The 18,244-nt window shown below is 38.5% G+C and overlaps 4 protein-coding genes across 4 annotated transcripts; 2 read left to right on the top strand and 2 right to left on the bottom strand.

Annotated features, from left to right (window-relative positions):
* Nucleotides 1–623: 623 nt before the first annotated feature.
* MONOS_8187 (uncharacterized protein) lies at nucleotides 624–10,071 on the bottom strand (the record flags this gene model as incomplete). The annotated part of the gene is made up of 2 exons (XM_067878574.1): nucleotides 624–9,442; nucleotides 9,526–10,071. 2 exons carry the CDS (start codon nucleotides 10,069–10,071, stop codon nucleotides 1,187–1,189), a joined length of 8,802 nt encoding a protein of 2,933 aa, XP_067725058.1. The 3' UTR covers nucleotides 624–1,186.
* Nucleotides 10,072–13,909: 3,838 nt separating this feature from the next.
* MONOS_8186 (uncharacterized protein) lies at nucleotides 13,910–14,626 on the top strand (the record flags this gene model as incomplete). The annotated part of the gene is made up of 2 exons (XM_067878573.1): nucleotides 13,910–14,245; nucleotides 14,291–14,626. 2 exons carry the CDS (start codon nucleotides 13,910–13,912, stop codon nucleotides 14,624–14,626), a joined length of 672 nt encoding a protein of 223 aa, XP_067725057.1.
* Nucleotides 14,627–15,800: 1,174 nt separating this feature from the next.
* MONOS_8185 (uncharacterized protein) lies at nucleotides 15,801–16,578 on the bottom strand (the record flags this gene model as incomplete). Its single annotated transcript, XM_067878572.1, has 3 exons — nucleotides 15,801–15,980; nucleotides 16,148–16,363; nucleotides 16,459–16,578. The coding sequence occupies 3 exons, from the start codon at nucleotides 16,576–16,578 to the stop codon at nucleotides 15,801–15,803; spliced, it is 516 nt and encodes a 171-aa protein (XP_067725056.1).
* Nucleotides 16,579–17,224: 646 nt separating this feature from the next.
* On the top strand, nucleotides 17,225–17,521 carry MONOS_8184 (uncharacterized protein; the record flags this gene model as incomplete). The annotated part of the gene is made up of 1 exon (XM_067878571.1): nucleotides 17,225–17,521. The coding sequence occupies one exon, from the start codon at nucleotides 17,225–17,227 to the stop codon at nucleotides 17,519–17,521; it is 297 nt and encodes a 98-aa protein (XP_067725055.1).
* Nucleotides 17,522–18,244: the final 723 nt, after the last annotated feature.

The raw sequence follows: 18,244 nt of genomic DNA, 5'->3' as shown, positions 1-18,244 counted from the left end.
TGGAAACTGATAAAATATATAATTTTCAATCTTCAAAATGAGAAAATAATCAATTGATTTCAGTCTTTATCATAGAAAACACTAATAAAAAATGAAAAATAAACATTTCCAATTAATAAACTTTTGCAAATATCAACATTAGTGTCTATGAAATTTCCTTTGTTTTGATTTGAATTGAAATTCTGAACAAATTATCTTTATTTTCGATTTCGAATTAAACTTTTTCGATGTTGAATTAAATATTTTCGATTTCGAATTAAACTTTTTCGATTTCGAATTAAAGTTTTCCGATTTTGAATAATTAATTTCGATGTTGAATTAAACTTTTTCGATTTTGAATAATAATTTTCGATGTTGAATTAAAGTTTTTCGATGTTGTTTTAAACTTTTTCGATTTCGAATTAAAGTTTTTCGATCTTGAATAATTTTTGGTGTATTTTTCAAAAAAAGAACCCATCTCATAACTATTTTACGTCACAAAAAGTCAATTAAAAGTGCATAATTTTTCGTTAAAAAAGCATGAAGTGCAATATTTTTCCCAAAAAACAAATATAACATTTGTTTGATGATTATTCTTTGATTTATTCATTCATCATAAACAAACATAACTCTTTTGTTTCCATATTGTTTCCTTCCATGTTCTTTATTTCGTTGATGTGAAGTTATAATAAAAAAAAAATAAGTGAAATGAATGTTCAGAATGTCAAAAAATAAAGCTGAAACATTGTTTGCTGTGCTTTCTCGTTGAGAAGCAGTTGCTCACAATTTGTGAAAACAAATAATCACAATTATGAATTTTTCAAAACATATTTAAAAAGGAATAACAAAATGGTCTGAATAACAAAAAAATAAAACTCAATAAAAACAAACAAGTTCAAATCAAAACATGTCCGAAAACAGAAAACATAAGCACATTCTTTTCAAATACCGATCTGCACAATACACAACAGATGAACAATATCCTCTCAGAAAAACAAACATTAATAGTTTCGTTTTCACTCTTTTGCAGCCAACTCACAATATTTGAATTCCCATTTTTGATTTGAATTTCTTTATTTAATTTCGTTCAATGCAGCCTTCCATTCTTGTGACATGCTTTCTGACTGTTGAAAATATCTGAGTTGATCCTGTTCAATCAATTGAATAAAACGTCATTAAATATCAATGAGTGTGTTGATTGCTCTTTTTATTGGAAAAATGAAACTCTGATCTCTTTTTCTTCTGATCTTGCTTCTGCTGATTGATCTTCTTCTGTTTCTGTTTCTGCGACTGTGCTGCGTCTTTGTTGTCTATGCCTGTCCCCATCATCATTCCCATCTCCAGCTTCTCCACATTCATATTCCCCTTCTTTCGTTCCATAAATCTCAATTGCATCCGAAATCGTCACCATTTTCGACTCCAACGGAAACAACTCAAACAACCCCTTTTTCACATCTGCCAGTGTGATTCGCGAGCTTGGGGAGTGAGATATCATCGCCTTTGTCATCCTTTCCAACCGGCTTCCTCTTATCATCTCCATATTTGGCCTCTCCCCATTCACAATCTTCTGCCCTGCCACTTCTCCTTCATACTCCCCAAACGGGATCTCCAGAGTCAAGCACTCCCACAGCATCATCCCAATCGAGAATACCACTGATTCTTTTGTTGCTCCCATTTTCTTGTTGATCAGCAGCTCAGGTGCCTTCCACCTCAAACACTCTTTTCTGTTGTATTCATCATCCTCAAGCGCTGAAGAGGGCAGAGAATCATCATCATCATCATCATCATCACTGGCAGATGTCACAACGGTCGATGACGAGGTTGAGGATGAGTCTGAATCTGAAGAAAAGTCGGAGTGCATCACAATACAAATGACCATGTGCTCAGAGAACAGAACAATGTGTGGGCTGAGATTGGAAAGTGACTGAAGTGGATTTTCCATTTCATCAAATGAGTGGAGTGCGAGATTCGCAACCCAAAAAAGAATTTGGGCAGCTGTTTGCTCTCTCTCCTGAAGAGTGCCTATCGCCATCTCCTTTGTCTTGTTCAGCCCATGCAACAACATGAATAGTGAATCCCTCAAGTCAACAATCAGCTTCTCATGAGGAGATGAACAGTCCATTGCATCCACCAGATTCGACATCGATGATGTGGTTAAGCACAGACTCTCTGTTCGAACAAATGATGAATCTGAATCAGTTGTTGAAATGGATGAGATAGATGGAGAAGGTGTTCGCTTTCTTGTCTCTTCTTCGTCTTCTTTCTCCAGCATCCATTGAGGAATCTTGTCTGAGTCTCTTCCCAATATATATTCGGTTGATCCACTCTCTGACAGAAGATGCTCAGATGACTCTGAATGTTCCATATTCGAATCATACACCCTCCTCTTTATCCTCTCTTCGTTCTTCTTCTCTGCCTCTCTCTCTGCTCTCCTCCACTGCTCCTCTGGCGACATCTCCATCGTAACCATCTCAAACGCCTTCGGATCCTTCCTCACTGTGTCATTCACAATCTCTCTCAAGTCTTTTGCTTCATTCTTTGCCTTTCTCCAACGAATTGTGACAATAACAGATACAATCAGAACAATGAATAATACAACAACCAACACAATAATAATCAGCAGCCAATAAGACTTTCCTTCTTTCCCTCCTTCAACGATCCTTTCATCTCCTTCTACAACACTTTCACTCCTGTTCTTCACAATGAATGACTCTGTTGATGAAGGTGAATCTCCTTTCCCAAACACAATCCACACACTCACTTCTGTCTCTTCTCTCACTTTCTCCCATTCTGAACATGAAATGAATGTGTGAATCTCATTCTCTGACACAAACCCTTCTTCTTCAATCCCCTTTCTCACTATTTCCTCCTCATTCCCATTTTTCATGCTCATCTTCACCGACAAATCACATGGCAGAAGCAGCTTCCCCACAATCATCAACTCCAAATTCCCATTTGGCTGAGAAATATTCTTCACCTCTTCCAAAATGGGGATGAAAAATGATGATCCTCTTTCTGAAGCTATCCCTCCCAATTCGCATCCCTCATCCAATATCCACAATGATGTGTTTCTTTCCCATCCATCTCCCCCTTTCACACTCACAACATTCAACTCCCCATTCCCTTCACAAATCGCATTCCTTCGAGCTGATGGATATCCCTCAATTGATGGGTTGTTGTTCTCAAACTTTCCATTTTCAATCTTCACATTCCCTCCACTCACCCACAACCCACCTCTCTTGCTCTTCATAATCGTTGTTTCCCTCATCTCCACTTTGCTCTTCTCAACACCAACTAATGATCCATTCCATTTGCACAATCCTTCTTTCTTCTCTTTTTCAAAATTCATCCTCTTTGTTTTATTCTCCTCAAAACTTCCATCCAAGCTGAATATGCAATTCTCTAATTTCGTGTTTTGCATCATCCAAATCCCAACCACTTCACCTTTGATGGAAGCAGAAGAACAGTAACTGAACGAGCTATTGCACACCTCCACTCCAAAATCATTGGATTCTGTGGCGCGAAGACTCATCACAGAGCTCTGCCTTGCATTTGTTGACACATTTCTGAACGTTGCTAAAACAACACTTAGACAACATATTTCACTGTTTGCACAAACAAAGTTTTCGCATTCAATCTCCAACGCTTCAATCATTGATCCTTTCTCAAAAAACACTGCTTCAACCGTGAGCGAGAACAATTCAATCTTTGTTCTCCAGTCAAATACTATCCCAGACTGCTCCAAGCTCATTCTTTCCATTCTCACATCATTTCCCTCAAACTCAGCTTCGCTCAGACTCACCACTCCTCCCCCGCTGATATCTCTAATCACCACGCTTCTCCATCTCATCTTACATCCACAACATGCACACACAACATCACTCGTGCTGACCTTTTCCATCGTCACATTTCCAACATCGTTGAATGTCTGGTTGCATGACGCAATCAATGGTTGGCTCAGCATCAGGGAATGTATTGATGAAGAAGTCAAATGAAGGATGCCTCCCTTGTTCTCAATTAAGCTGTTACTCATCGCTTCATTCATCAAAGCCCCACACATTTCACACAGGATCACACTCAAAGTCCCAGATCTCACACTCAGTATTGACTCCCCTTTCCATTTAAACAGGCTCCCCACCTCGATGCTCACCCGCTCCACCACAACACTCTCCCAACACTCCACAACCCCGGACTCTCCCCACTCTTCTTCCACACTCTCATTCAGCACTACACGCCCATTTTCTTCCAAACTCAAACTGCTCACCCTCACACTCTCAGCCTTCCCACTTCTTTTCACCCTTGCCCACCCATCAATCAGCAGTTGGCTGTAACTCGTCCCAATCACATGTGACAGTCCGTATTCGAGAGTTTCGCACGGTGAATTTCTGCTCCCACATGTTTTCATATCTCCTGCTTCTCCCATCTCTCCACGCACAAAAATAACCTCGCTTCTATACACAACAACATATGGAATCAGATCAACATCCTCTGCCCCATCCTTCGCTTCAACCCCCCAAACAGCATTCATTCTCTCAAACCCTGGCTCCCTAAAATCAATCTGAAACTGCTTTTCGCTGATCTGTTCAGATATTGAGTTGCAGCGAATAAACACATCTCGACCAATCATAGCCCTGTTCTCCTTAAACACCACATCCATGAAGCAAAACCCTGCCAGCTTCTTCTCCTTTGACACACAATCCAGATACATCCCTCCTCCCTTCCCTCTCTCTGTCCAACACTTTTCCACCTTTGTGTTATTCACCACATATTCTCCTTCAACTGGCACTGTTACAAACGCACCTCCTCCACAGTTGCTCCACTCCCCACCGCACTCACTCACTGTGCAGTTCTCCACTTTCGCAGCAATCTTTCCATCGAGCATTAACCCCATCACACTTGCGTTGTTCCCCTGCCCTTCCACTCCCTCAAACAAACTATTTCTCACACATATTATTCTCGAATTTTGTTCCCTGTTTATCGAAATTGAAGGCACCACAATCAATGGCATTGCAGAACATATCGACTGAATCAAACACATTTCCATCGAAAGACCTCCTTCTCTCACACTTATAACAACAACTTCCAATTTCTTCATCTCCTCCTGCCTGAATGAACACTCCAACAGCACCAGAACTTCCATCTCCCCTGCTCCTTCAACAACAACTCTGTAGCCATTCACAAACTTCCCAGGAAGAACAAACCCCACAAACTTAAAAGTGCATCCTCGTGTGATCATCACAACCACACTCTCTCCGCTCACCGATCCGTTCACATTCATCGCACATCCTCTTTCATTCGCTGCCTCCACAATCACACTCGTTAGTTCCACTTCCCCATTAACACATCCCTCTTCTTCAATCACAACTTGCTGCTCCCCAACTCGGTTCAAGTGCGAAGCTCCCCAGTCAACCGAGCAACAAGGAAGCACTGCCTTCCCGCACCCGGCATTGTCAACTCCTCTTTTCTCGCTCACAATCACATTCGCTCCAAAGTATCCTGTGATCAACATGAACAAATCCTCTTCTTCTCTGAACCTCCTTTCGTCCCTCCCAACCAGCGAGTTTCCTCTTTTCTCCTCTTCAATCTCCAGTGCGAACGCAAATGTGATGCTGCTCACAGATTCCACCAGATCCTGGCACATAACATACATGTCTCTTCCAGAATGTGCTTTGTTATCTCTGAATCTCAACCCCTCCAAGCTCAATCCATCCTCATCCTCTCTGCTTTCGATAAACACAAATCCTCCTCTCCCGCTTCTGCTGCTTTCACACTCGCATTCAAACCCAGTCACGCTTCCATTCATCTGCAAACAGCCACCTCTCCCAACAACAACATTCAAGCACCCTCCACTGATGCTCTCTCTCGAAATAACTCTCTCAAATTCACATCCCTCAATCTTGATTGACATTCCAGACAAGCTGCTCAGAATTCCTGCCGAATTCCCTCCTTCCTTCAAAACATCATGAAAGATACATCCACTCATGGCAATTGATCCACGCTGTGTATTTCGCCGAGTCCACGGTAGATGTCCATTTTCTGTGTGCACAATCTTCAGAAGTGGTTCATCACTCAGCTTAACCTTTTCCACAACAAGCGATTCGAATGATGATGCTGTTCCATCTCCCAAAACAAATGGCGAAACACAAAATCCGATCTCACCCATGTTGCATTCAACAACACTCAAAACACCCTCTCCAATTCTCGCAATGTGGAACGAAAATAAAGCTGAGGTCTCGTTTATAAATGCACACTTTCTCAGACAAACTTTCCCCTCTTGTTCTTTTGATGAAATCAAGGTATTCATGCTTCCTTCAAATCTGGATGGAAGCACAAACAAGATAGACTCAAATTCAATCTCTTTTGTGTTCAACATCACACATTCTCCAATCTCCCCTTTCTTAATCTTTTCTTCAAACTGCACTCTCGCTTTGTCTGGCCCCATTGAGCAGATGCAAAATGAGGACAAATCATACACTTCCCCAATCGTTGCAGAATTCTCAAGGATTATCTTCTTCTGTGGAGACCCTTTTGATGTGCAATGGCTATGCCCCACCAAGAATGTGCGGCACGCCAACAAAGAACTCCCACACCCCCTCACATCGTATCCTCTTGTCCATGACACACTCACAACATCACTTCCGTACAGCTCCAGAAAATGCATCATGTCCACTGTCTCATTCCACAGCTCGTGGTTAATATCTTCCCCAACAAACTCGTTTCCTGTTCTTTCCCACAAACTCATATCCAGATCATATCTATCACGTGTTGTTGTTTCATTCAAATCACTGCATCGAACAAACAGATTCTTCCCCACAGATGCTGTGTTCATCTCAAACAATAGATTGCTCAGCTGATAGTTGTGGTTGTCATCTTCGCAACTCAACCACAAAAATCCTCCTTTTCCGATTGTCTCTGAGCATGAGCACAGACTTATTTTCGAAACACTTTCACCCGACACTCCCCTCGCTCTCAGAAATCCTCCTCTTCCCATCCTCACCTTCATTCCTCCTCCTTCCTTGCTTCCTTCTGAAACAGCACCCTTGATAGTGCAGTTGTCCAAATCAAGCTCTCTGCAGAGATCCACACACAATAAAGCAGGTGTATCTGTTCCTGTAGTAGTGTGTATTTCTTCAAATGTACTGTGCTCCACAACAAATGTTTGCACAGATGCATCCACAACTTCATCAGTCTCATGCGGAATAAGGAATAGCGATTCTTTGCCTATTGTAACTCCATGTGCAATCATCCCGCTCATCAGCACCTTACACTCTCTTCCAAAGCAAAAAGGCGCAATCCCCACCAAAAGATTACTCAAAGTGCATCTTGTCAGATTAACCCTTCCGCTCAACGACAATATCAGACAATACGTCAGAGGCACTCCACTCTCTTCTTTTGCCCCAAATGCACACCCCACCAGTTCCAGAAAACTAACTGATGAGCAGCAATGCACAAGTGCCTCCTGTGATTCTCCCAAAGAAATTGGAAGCTGAAATCTGATCTGCTCAAACAACGCTCTTCCTCTCACATTCATCCCGCAACTGCTTCCCTCGTTCAGATCGCCTCCAATCAAAACATCTGCCAGACCTTGCCTCATCGAGCTGATTGTGTGGTATTCCAGCTCAATGATCCCATCCATCGTTGTTGATATGTTGATGTTGATCGTTCTCATATCTGTTCCAGTCAGCCGTGTCTGCGAATACTCCAGTGAGCGGCATGCAATTTCTCTCCCACAATATATCTCATCTCTCCCATTTGTCTTGTCCGCTTTGATCTCTGTTCCAAAATACCCGCTCAAAAATACATACAAGTCGGTGTCGCTCCTGAAAAATGTGCAATCCCTTCCGCACATCGAATTATTCCGATCCTCAATCGATTCTGCAAATCCAAAAGATGTTCTGTTTACACTTTGACTCAAATCTTCACACTCAAAATACACATCTCTCCCAATAGCTGCTTTGTTCCCATCAAACCCAATCTCTTCAAACATAAATCCATCAACTCCTCCATCCACACTCACATATATTCCTCCTCCTCTTCCACTCTCCATTGATGCGCAACAGCTTCTGATAGTCGTCTTGTTCTTCAAAACCAGGGCTCCTTCTGGATGCAAACACACTGCTCTCATCCCTCCTCCCCACTCTGAGTTCGATGCATTGCAATCGATAAAGGAGCAATTGTTCACTTCGACAGAGCCTCCATCTTCACTTTCTATAACAACACTCCCATTATCCCTCCGATTCAGCTTTCTCATACTGCACGCACTCATTGTCATCTGTGACAAAGAACTCCCAAGAAGCATGGCACTCGATCCTTCAAATACTCCTTCCATCACATTCACGTTTCTCAACTCCGCACTTCCCCTCTTCACCACAAACCATGGCCTTCCAAACGCTTTTCCATCATTCTCACTTCCTGTGCTCTTCACATCACACAAACTCACAATAAGCATCCCATCTTTCTCTGAGCCTCTTCTCTCCAAATCACCCGGATCGCCAACATCTCCCACCACAAACAACGAACTCCCCAATGATTGATCCAACCCTTGCTGCATTATTGTCATTTCTGACACGCTCAAAGTGCCTCCTCCAATCGCAAAAAATGTTAAATAATCCTCACCCAGATTGTTCACCAGCGTTGAACTCTCAACTCCTTCTCCAATTATGTACAGTACTTGATTCTCAATACTCACTGTCGCAATTTCCGATTCAAGCACTCCAGTTGTCAACTGAATAGAAATTGAAGATACGCATTTCTGTGCAACATATCCAATGCTCTTGCATGCGGCAGAACGGCTCAGCCCGCACAGCACAGGGGAATCCTCTCCTTCTGGTGAAACATAAATGCAATTCAAAACTGGAATCCATTCATCGCGCACATTCTCTGTGCTGTTTACGTGAACGACTCTTCCTTCCTCTTTTCTTGTTGAAAAGCAATCAATAAAAGGAGATCTTGTGAAATAAATATTCGCAGTATCGTTCATCAACACATCACTCCCAATCTCTGCCTTATTACCCACAAACAGGCAATACAGTACAAGAGCCGTGCTGTTTTCATTTGGTAAAACATTCACAAAATGAATTGCCCCTCCTTTGTTTGCACTATTTCTTTCAAATAAGCAATCCAGAATATAGTTTATCGAAAATGTTGTTTCAACCGTAATTGCTCCCCCCATATGAAAAGCACTGTTTCCAATGAATGAGGAAGATGACAGATAACAATCTCTTTCATTGCTCTCTCTTTTGTTTAAAAATAAGGAACCTCTGGAAAACGATGACTGGCAATTTTCAAATGTGCAAGAAGAAATCACTGTCTCATTATTTGAATCTGATCCAACAGCTCCTCCTCCACCATCTTCAGTTTGTCTATCTATTACACAGCAGTGTGTGAAGTTGCTTCCGTTTATCTTCACTGAGTCAATGTAAACAGCATATATGGCTCCATAATAATAAGTGACGTTGCATTCCTAATCGATAAAAGAAGAAATGGAAAGAAATAGTGAAAAATTGATTGATATTGTTTTTGGAAAATAACATAGCCATCCCACACCTCAAATAAACAACATGACACATTGAGAAGAATAGGTCTGCCATTTAAACGTATTGCAGCTCCTCTGTCAACAACGCCTGGAGAATGCCATTCACAGTAAATAAATGTGTAAACAAGATCATTCTCAGTAACTACCTGATCCATCGATTCATTGTGCTCAAATTCCACATTACGCGTTCTCAAGCAGGATCCAAATGAGCTGTTGAAAGCGCACAAGGATGTTCCGCGAGAATTGATTGAGCTCACAATCCCTCCATAATACACATTGCTCACAGAATTGAACTCGCATCCCTTGACATCCGTTCTGCAGCAATGCAACCCGCTTCGCAAATGCTCAGCATATTCAACTTCTGAAATGTTCAATAAATTCAACTCATCAAGTTTCACTTGCCGAAGCCCGTCAGAACAAAAAAATGGTGTTGAGAGCAGGGCAAACGACGAAAACGATGTCTTCTCGACTTCCAGTTCACTTTCGCAGTTCATATCATATGCTTGGCAAGGAACTGAAACCAACGAAGAAATCTGGAAGGAAGAAGCAAGAGACATAAGTGAAATATTGACAAGTTTGATCCTTCCACTTTCGCACAAAATCGGACTCTTCTCAGAAGACTCAAAAAACATTATTGTGCATGCTGTGAGTTGTAACTGTGATTGTTTCCTCAACATGGCAAGGTGTTTGCCATTTTCTGCTAAAAGCGAAAGCATTTTTAAGCTTATCGAACAGTTCTTTGCTCTCGTTTCTGTACAAATCTGAGAAAGAACATTACCATTCATTCCCCATGTTTTTTGCTGCACTCTTTTTTCTTGGCTTGGTGGACTTTTATTCACTCTGGCCTCTCCTTCAATCATATTGATAGATTTCCTTCCTTCTGTCAACTTAAGAATGCCTATTGCATCACGATAAGATGAGGCCATTAGCAAACTGTTCAAAAGAAGTGCAACAATTGCAATTGCATTCACAACTCTCATTCCAATTTTGGAAAAAAGAAAACAAAGATCACACCTCACATATAATTTAATTGTGTTATCCCTTAATGAAAAATTAATAAATATTTTATCACAATCTCTTTGCTTCTTCATCTGTCTCAGAAGCAAAATGTGATTGAACATATCAAGTTATTACGAAAGGTGATGTCATAGAATCAAAAAATGAAAATGAAAAGTGTTTTCTGTTGTTCAACAATTCTTGTGATAAGAATGCGGGCATTCAAAAATCAGTAAATCCAAAAGAATCACAAAAATTTGGAAAATAACAAAAAATAATGCGTTTGATAAATCATATAGAATAGGAAAGAAAGGAAAGAAAGGAAAAAAAAAAGAAATTGTTAGGCAAACATATGAACAGCTACGCAAACTTTTCTCTGATTCTGTGTGTTTTCGTTCTCAAATTATTGCAAGCAGCACTTCAGCTGAAACAGCAAAATATCAAATTCTGTTTCAACTTTTTATTCTCAGTTATCAGAAATAATTAACATGATTTTCACATGCAAACTCAAAATAGAAATGTTTGTTTTTATATTTGGAAAGTTCCAGAAACGTCAATGCCTCATTTCTTTGTTCATAGATAAATTGCAGCATATGATTTTGATTCGTTCATTATGAAACAAATATCAAATAAACAAATACCCATTGAAATCCTAACTTAAAAAAAACTAACAATAAAAAAAACAAACTGTTTTTAAAAAGCATTTTTGAAGTGCATGCAATCTTTGATGCAATATCAAACATGTAATTCAGCATTTCTCGATTTTAACTTCAGGTGCATTCCAGTCATCTTTGCTTCATTTAAATGGAAAAGTTGAAAACAGAGCAATAAGCAATGATTTGAAATGTTATCGAAGAACGAAAAATAGGTGTTTATTTCTTTGTACCGCAATTCCTTTGAACAAAATGGCAGTCGCATAGATGGTAGCGTTGAAAGTTATTTCTTCTCACTTTCCTTTCAAATGATAACTTCCTTCCTGATTTCGAATCGGAATTCTTTTCTTTTCGAGAAACATTTCTCAAAATATTGATCAATAATAAAAGAATTCGTTCGAAAATGAGCGTTAAAGCTCTTCTCGAACTTCTTTTCAAGATTGTGCAAAATATTTGTTTTGTCAAATTCGTTGGATTTTGGACAATGAATAACTTTCATAAATGAATTCATTAGCCTGGATTCACAATGTTTCAGACTTGTTCAGGAAAAGCAAACCCTTCACAAAACAATCCAACAACCATTCGCTTTTGCATTTATCTGGTAATTTGTGCGAAGGGCTTCGTGAGAAAGCCTTTGAAGCCAACTCACTGAAGATTTTTCTTAAAACATTTGAATTCTGCCTTAAATCATGTAGATTGAATTAAAAAATGCGGATAAAGATCCTTCAGTGAAGGGAATGCAGAAAAAAATATGATCCACTGCAGTTAAAGGACAGGTTTTGAGTTATCCATAAAATATTAAATGAAACTACAAAAAAAGATAGAAAGGATAATTATGGATTAATTTCAGGAAATTTGAACAAAAATTTTCAAACTTTTTTGACAACTTTATAGGTAACATAACCTTCAAAAGGTATGAATAACAGCGATGTTTCTCTTTGAACAAAAATTATATTGGACTTTATTACGAAAAAGTATGCTCATGTTAATAAATTGTTCTTCCCTTATTGCACTTTATGAGTTATGTATCGATATCTTTGTGGTTGCAAAATGTGGAAATAATGAAACGTTTTTCGGGTTTTTAATTGTTTTTAATCATCAGCATTAATAATAAATTATTTTGGGAATATATTTTTTAAAAAATTTTTAAGTTTTTATGATGATTGATTTCTGTGAATAAAAAGTTAAATTCAACCAATATTATGTATATACATATCATGTTTCAATATTCGGTTCTAAAATTTGTTTTCCAGATATCACATAAAATTCCGGACAACGCATAAAATACCGGACAAGATCGATTTCTCAATATCCGCAAGGGGAATAATTGTGACAATTTTCCTCTAAATATATCTCATCAATGCAAACTCAATTGATAAACGAGACTTTCAAAATAGCTTCATTTGTGCTCAGAAAAAAATATGCATCGAAATCTCGAAAAAACTCAAAATCCTATTTCTCCGTAATTTCAAATAATAATTTTTTCTGTATTCAGTCTTCATGAAAATGGAAGTTTGATATGCCAGATTAGTTTGTATTGATGAGAAATATTTTGAGGAGAATAGTCAGAATTATTCCTCTTGTGGTTATTGAGAAATCGATCTTGTCCTGTATTTTGTGCGATGTCCCGTATTTAATGCGATATCTGTATGTTGTTAAAAAATAACTGTAATCGTCTATTTTATATAATACTAATAGGCCTTTGCGACAGACCGACATTTTCTTCATGGCTCGACAAGTCGACAGACAAAACAGTCAGCTAATTTTTTTTTTTTTTTGATAATCTGAAAAACAACAAATCAAGATTAAGTTTTTCCATTTTAATTCAATTTATTTTTATTTTATTATTATTTTTATTTTCATAAGATTCCAACAAAAAAATATTTAAATAATTGATGTTGAAAGATTTCAATGGGTTATCGACAGATCTTTGTCGAGATCAGTCGAACTACATAGATCAGTCGGTCGAAAGATCAGTCGGTCGAAAAGATCTATCTGTCGAATGGATATGATTTTTTTGATAACATTTCTTTTTGTTAAGAAATTGACTTTCATTACTATTATTACAAAAATATCTTTTTTCACTTGAAAAATTGAAAGAATTAAAAAGAAAAGGAGTGTTTATCTGTCTGACACATATTATTATCAGTCCAAGACCTCATTCAGCAAAACATTTCATCTCCTTTCAAATGTTAATGTTATTAATGATATAAATAAAAAAACAGTTTTCGATTGCGTTCCATAATAATAATATATTTTTTGTTTTGCAAACAAACATCAAATTTGTGGTCAAAAAAGGGAGGACATGCACTTAAGGTTTGGTAGGAATAATTGATTTTATTATCAAATAAGATGGATAAGGAATGAAGTTTGACTGAATTGTCAAAACTGAGGATGAAGATTTAGGGTTATAATTATATCTCGACCTTTTTTTTTATCTTGACCTTCTTTTTTAATTAATCATTAACATTTCCCACAATTTCATATTTTTTAAGATTTTTAAGTATATATATGAATTCAATAGATAAAAATAAATACATTTTGAAATAAACCCAATTTCGCTTGGGGGGGGAGATGGGGGGGGGGGGGGGGTTAGCCCCTTCATTGAACTTCTGTGTGGAATTGGAGGGTTACATGGGGCATGAAACCTTTAGTTTGTTTTAAATGTAATTTTTCGATTTTTTTTCATTTCATTTCAATTAAAAAAATAAAAAATTATTATGATCTTAAGAATATTATTAAAAAAATGAAAATATCAACAGAAATAAAATTAAAAGAAGGGCAGAAAAAACTGCAAAGAGCAATGTCTTCGCGCAAGTTTAGAAAATACAACAGTCGGCTGGATCGAACGGCTCACATCGTTGTCGATGGAGTAGTTCGCATAACTGATGCAATTAGTTCCAAGGAATTCAGCCGCACAGGAATAAAGAATGCAGTTAGAGCGCTGAGAAAAGGAAGGCTGGTTGGAAAAGTTGGCAGTCCTGCAGCAGTAGTGGGCGAAAAGGAACAAAGAGTTTTAGACATTATTCACATTGAAGCAAAGTCTGGAACATGTTTAACTTTAAAAACAACAAGAGAATTGGTTTGTTTAATTTTTATTTATATGTTTTAATCATTTGTTTTTCAGATTGAAAATGTTATAAACGACAACGATGATGAAGACGCACCATTTTCAGAAGTTTCAATGTCTGCCACGTATGGCTTTGTCAAGCGTCATCCCGAGCTGATGACTGGAACGCCGAAGAATTTGGACATTAACAGACTGGCTGTTTCGTGCAGAAGTGTTTTAAAACCCTGGTACAAAACACTCGACGAGCTGCACGAAAAATACCATTACAATCCAGCTTTAATTATAAACATTGACGAATCTTCTACGCGCGTTCCTACAGATTCAAAACAGCTTGTTGTGCTTACAGCAGACACAAAAGCAGGTTTCGCAAAAGAAACAACAAGGAATGATTAATTCCTCATTCGTGGCAGCTGTTGCAGCTGACGGATATGCCTTTCCTTCTGTCATTTTGTAGCTAAGTGAAAACCTGCTTGACAGACTTAAAAGATTGTTATCTCCAACGCTGAAAATATGTGCAAATGGAAGCGGCTGGATGGATAACGAGTGATTCAAAAGGATGCTCTCACCATTCTGCTTCCTTCGATCATCGAAAGAAGAAAGCGCATGTCACTTGAAAATGAACACATTCTTCTCCTTCTTGACTCGCATGCATTTCGCGCAGATCCATCGATCTGGAGTGAATTCCAAAAACAAAACATCGAAGTTTTAACCTTTGTGCCACACAGCACACACCTCTGTCAACTTCTAAACAGAGGAGTCCTTGCTGTGTTCAAATCTGAACTGACTAACAGATTTGAGGCTCCCTCTTCTTCTTCATCTTCCTCCAAACGAGCTGCAATTTCAAACGTTCTGCCTCAAGCCATCCACACTGCATTATCACCTTCTGTAATTCAGAAAGCTTTCGTCTGCAGTGGTGTTCTGCACAATACTTCTGGGCCAGTTCTTTTGAAACTGCCCGAATCTTCAATTTACCCTCTTCCATCCCGAAGAAACAGATTCAACTTTTATGGAAAAGTGATAACCGACGAAAATCTTTTAGAGAAATGGGAAAATCATTTGAAAATGAATATTGAAAGGAAAAATGAAATGGATGAAAAGGAGAAAGATGAAGTGAAGACTGTTGTGGATGAAAAGAAAAAAATAAAAAGAAGATTTTTCCACGTTAAAAACGATGATTCTGATGATGAAAAGAAAGACAATGCATTACATCGAGGTGAAGGAAAAAGAAAAGTTATCAGAAGAATTAATTCTGATTTTGTTTTCTTTTAATGAAGTTATTTTTTGAACTTTTCACACTTCATTTTATTGGGTCAGAATAAAGAAAAAGGGTCAAGATAAAATAATAACCCTAACATTATTTGCGATAATTTACACATCATAATTCAATTGCAACACGCAAACATCTCACACAAATTGGAATAAAATGAAGAAGCATAAATTCTGAGATGTTTAGAATTCAATTGTAATTCAGGAAAAAAGAGAAAGAAATAACACACAATTTTGATAAAGAGAGCTGAATTAACATTGAAAACATTTTGAAAAAAAAGATAAGCGATCTGTTAGGTGATCATTTATTTTCTTTTTTTGTTCTTTCCTCTGTTTCTTCATTTCCTCCACTTCCACCTCCAATGAACTCCTCTCCTTCGTTTCTTTCCAACATCTCCTCTTTTTCTCTTTCCAATCCAACTTCTTCTTCTTCATCTTCTTCTGTCACATCAATCACATCAATCATATCCCAGAACATCATCTAATTTTGCTATAATTTTTGGTCCAAATCGCAGCTGCAGTGACAGGAAGTGCTTTTTCAGGTTCAAAACAACCTGCAAAATATCCAATTGCTTCAACAACAACAACAACAACAGAAACATTTCCAGCAAAAATTTTTAATTTATTTCTTAAGCTTCACCTTCAAACCACTTCTCCCTCAATAAACCAACCATCACATCCTTCTGCTATTTCTTCAACGTAAACACTTTCTCCATCAATATCATCTGCATCACATTCACAATGTGCACAAAATATTGTGAGCCGACCTCTTTTCAGTTTGTTGTCGACTTGCGGAAAGTCTATTCCATTGAGCGAAGCAAATTCATAAATAGCAAAACAAAACCTATCTATTACTGTACTCAACTGCGTTATCAGTTTTTCATTTAACAACAGTAGCATCAGCAACTGAAGGCAAGAACTGAAGTGACATGATAAAAGACACAAACTCTTCCTCAAACGGCTTTCCCTCTAAACAGCTGTGCATCTTCATCATCAAATTCATCCTCTTCTTCTTCGCCTTTTCCATCTTCATCTCCCGTTATAACTTTTTCAAACGTTGTTGCATCTTTTTCATCCATGATTAACACATCTCTTTGCAATCACCTTCAATTTCTCCCTCATCTGCATCTGCAAACGTCGATTCGACTCGACTTTGGATGCTGGACACAATTGTCATCGGACAGAAAGTGGGGTTGAAGCAGCTTCGTTAATTGTTGCAGTGGGCGATCCAGAATGTGCTGGCAAGAGTGAGAAGGAAGCGAGAGAGCTGGATCTGGCCGCACATCAGCCAGAGACTGAGGAGCGGCAGGATGCGCGACATGAAGGAGAATGTGCGGAATCTGCAAACGATAGAGCAGAGGACACATGACGAGTGCATGAGAGACAATGTGAAGTATTCATTTGCGGAGATCTGGGGAATCGCAATGAACAAGCACTTCTGAAGGAATAAGAGGAATGAGAAGATTGAGCGGAAGAAAGGGTCAGAGGGAGGGGTAAGAGACGATGCTTTGTTCACAAAACTGATTGAAGAAGATAACACAAAGAACAAAAAAGGCAAAACAGAAACAAATGAAGAAAAAGCAGATGACTCGAAAGACGAATAAGACGCAAAAAACAACAGATTGTGGCAGCTCGCATCAGGGTGAGTGAACGAAGGAGATCGAATGGCTGAGTGAAAAAGAGAGATTCAAAAACAGCGAGAGAAAGAGAAGGAGAAACAGAGAGATGCAACAATGGAAGCGAAGCAGAAGTAATTGCAGACTGCAAAGAGAAGGGAAAGAAAACAAGTCCATTGAGAAGATTCAGAGGGAAGAGCAGAAGAGAATTGTTGATCATGAAAAGCAGAAGTTGAGGATGGAAGAGAAGAAACTTGCAAAGAAGCGGAAGAAGGAGGAGGCCGAGCAGAGCCTTATTCGATTTGAACAAAAAGAAGAAGTGCTAAGGCTGCAGGACGAGAAGTTAACAGAGATTCACTACAAGCCGAAGAAAGATTTGGAAGCTGCTGAATGGGAAGCAGATTGAGGCGCTGGGTCTAACAGCTGCGTTGCTAACAAAGATGGCAGAGATTGAGGTGGCAAACAGTTTACAGATGTGCAGCGCTTTCGGGTGTCCGGAAATGCGCTGGAGAAAGAAGAGGACGAAATACAGAGGAAGATGAAGATGAAGATGAAGAGTTTAAGAGAGAGAAAGAGAACTGGCATCAAATAAGGAGGAAGTTTATGATGCAACTTTTAGGAGTGAATCTTTAGATACTCCAGCTTTGCTTCAATTTACTTTATATTCTCAGTCAACTTTTCATCGGATTGAAGTTCTTTCTGCAACTTGCAATGTTCCTATTCTTTCTCCCATCATAGATAGCGCCCAAAAAACACATATGCACAAAATAATCAGTCAAAGTGTTCGATCTGTTCATCAACAGCAATTGCGTTTCATCAATCTATATCAATTCTTCCAAGGTGTCTTCATTCTCAATGTACTGTGTCCATTTCATTGTTTTCTAAGGAATTGCTTCCATTGAATTCTGCAGTCTTAACACAAAATAATCAGCAATTATCGTATCCACCTTTTGTTCTCACACTAGTTGCTTCTTCTTCAACAATTCTCTTCAAACATTCGACAAAGCTCTTTCAGGAGCAACATTTTCAATAAGCACATCATCAATATCATTTTCATTATTTCAGCTTTTGCCCCAACAATTATAACACCAACTCCAACAGACAGTAATGTTCCAGTCTTTTTCTTCTG

The sequence above is a fragment of the Monocercomonoides exilis genome, assembly GCF_001643675.1.
Source record: "Monocercomonoides exilis strain PA203 chromosome Unknown scaffold30-1206723, whole genome shotgun sequence".
NCBI classification, from domain to species: Eukaryota; Preaxostyla; order Oxymonadida; family Polymastigidae; genus Monocercomonoides; species Monocercomonoides exilis.
This window is presented reverse-complemented; position numbering and strand designations above follow the sequence as displayed.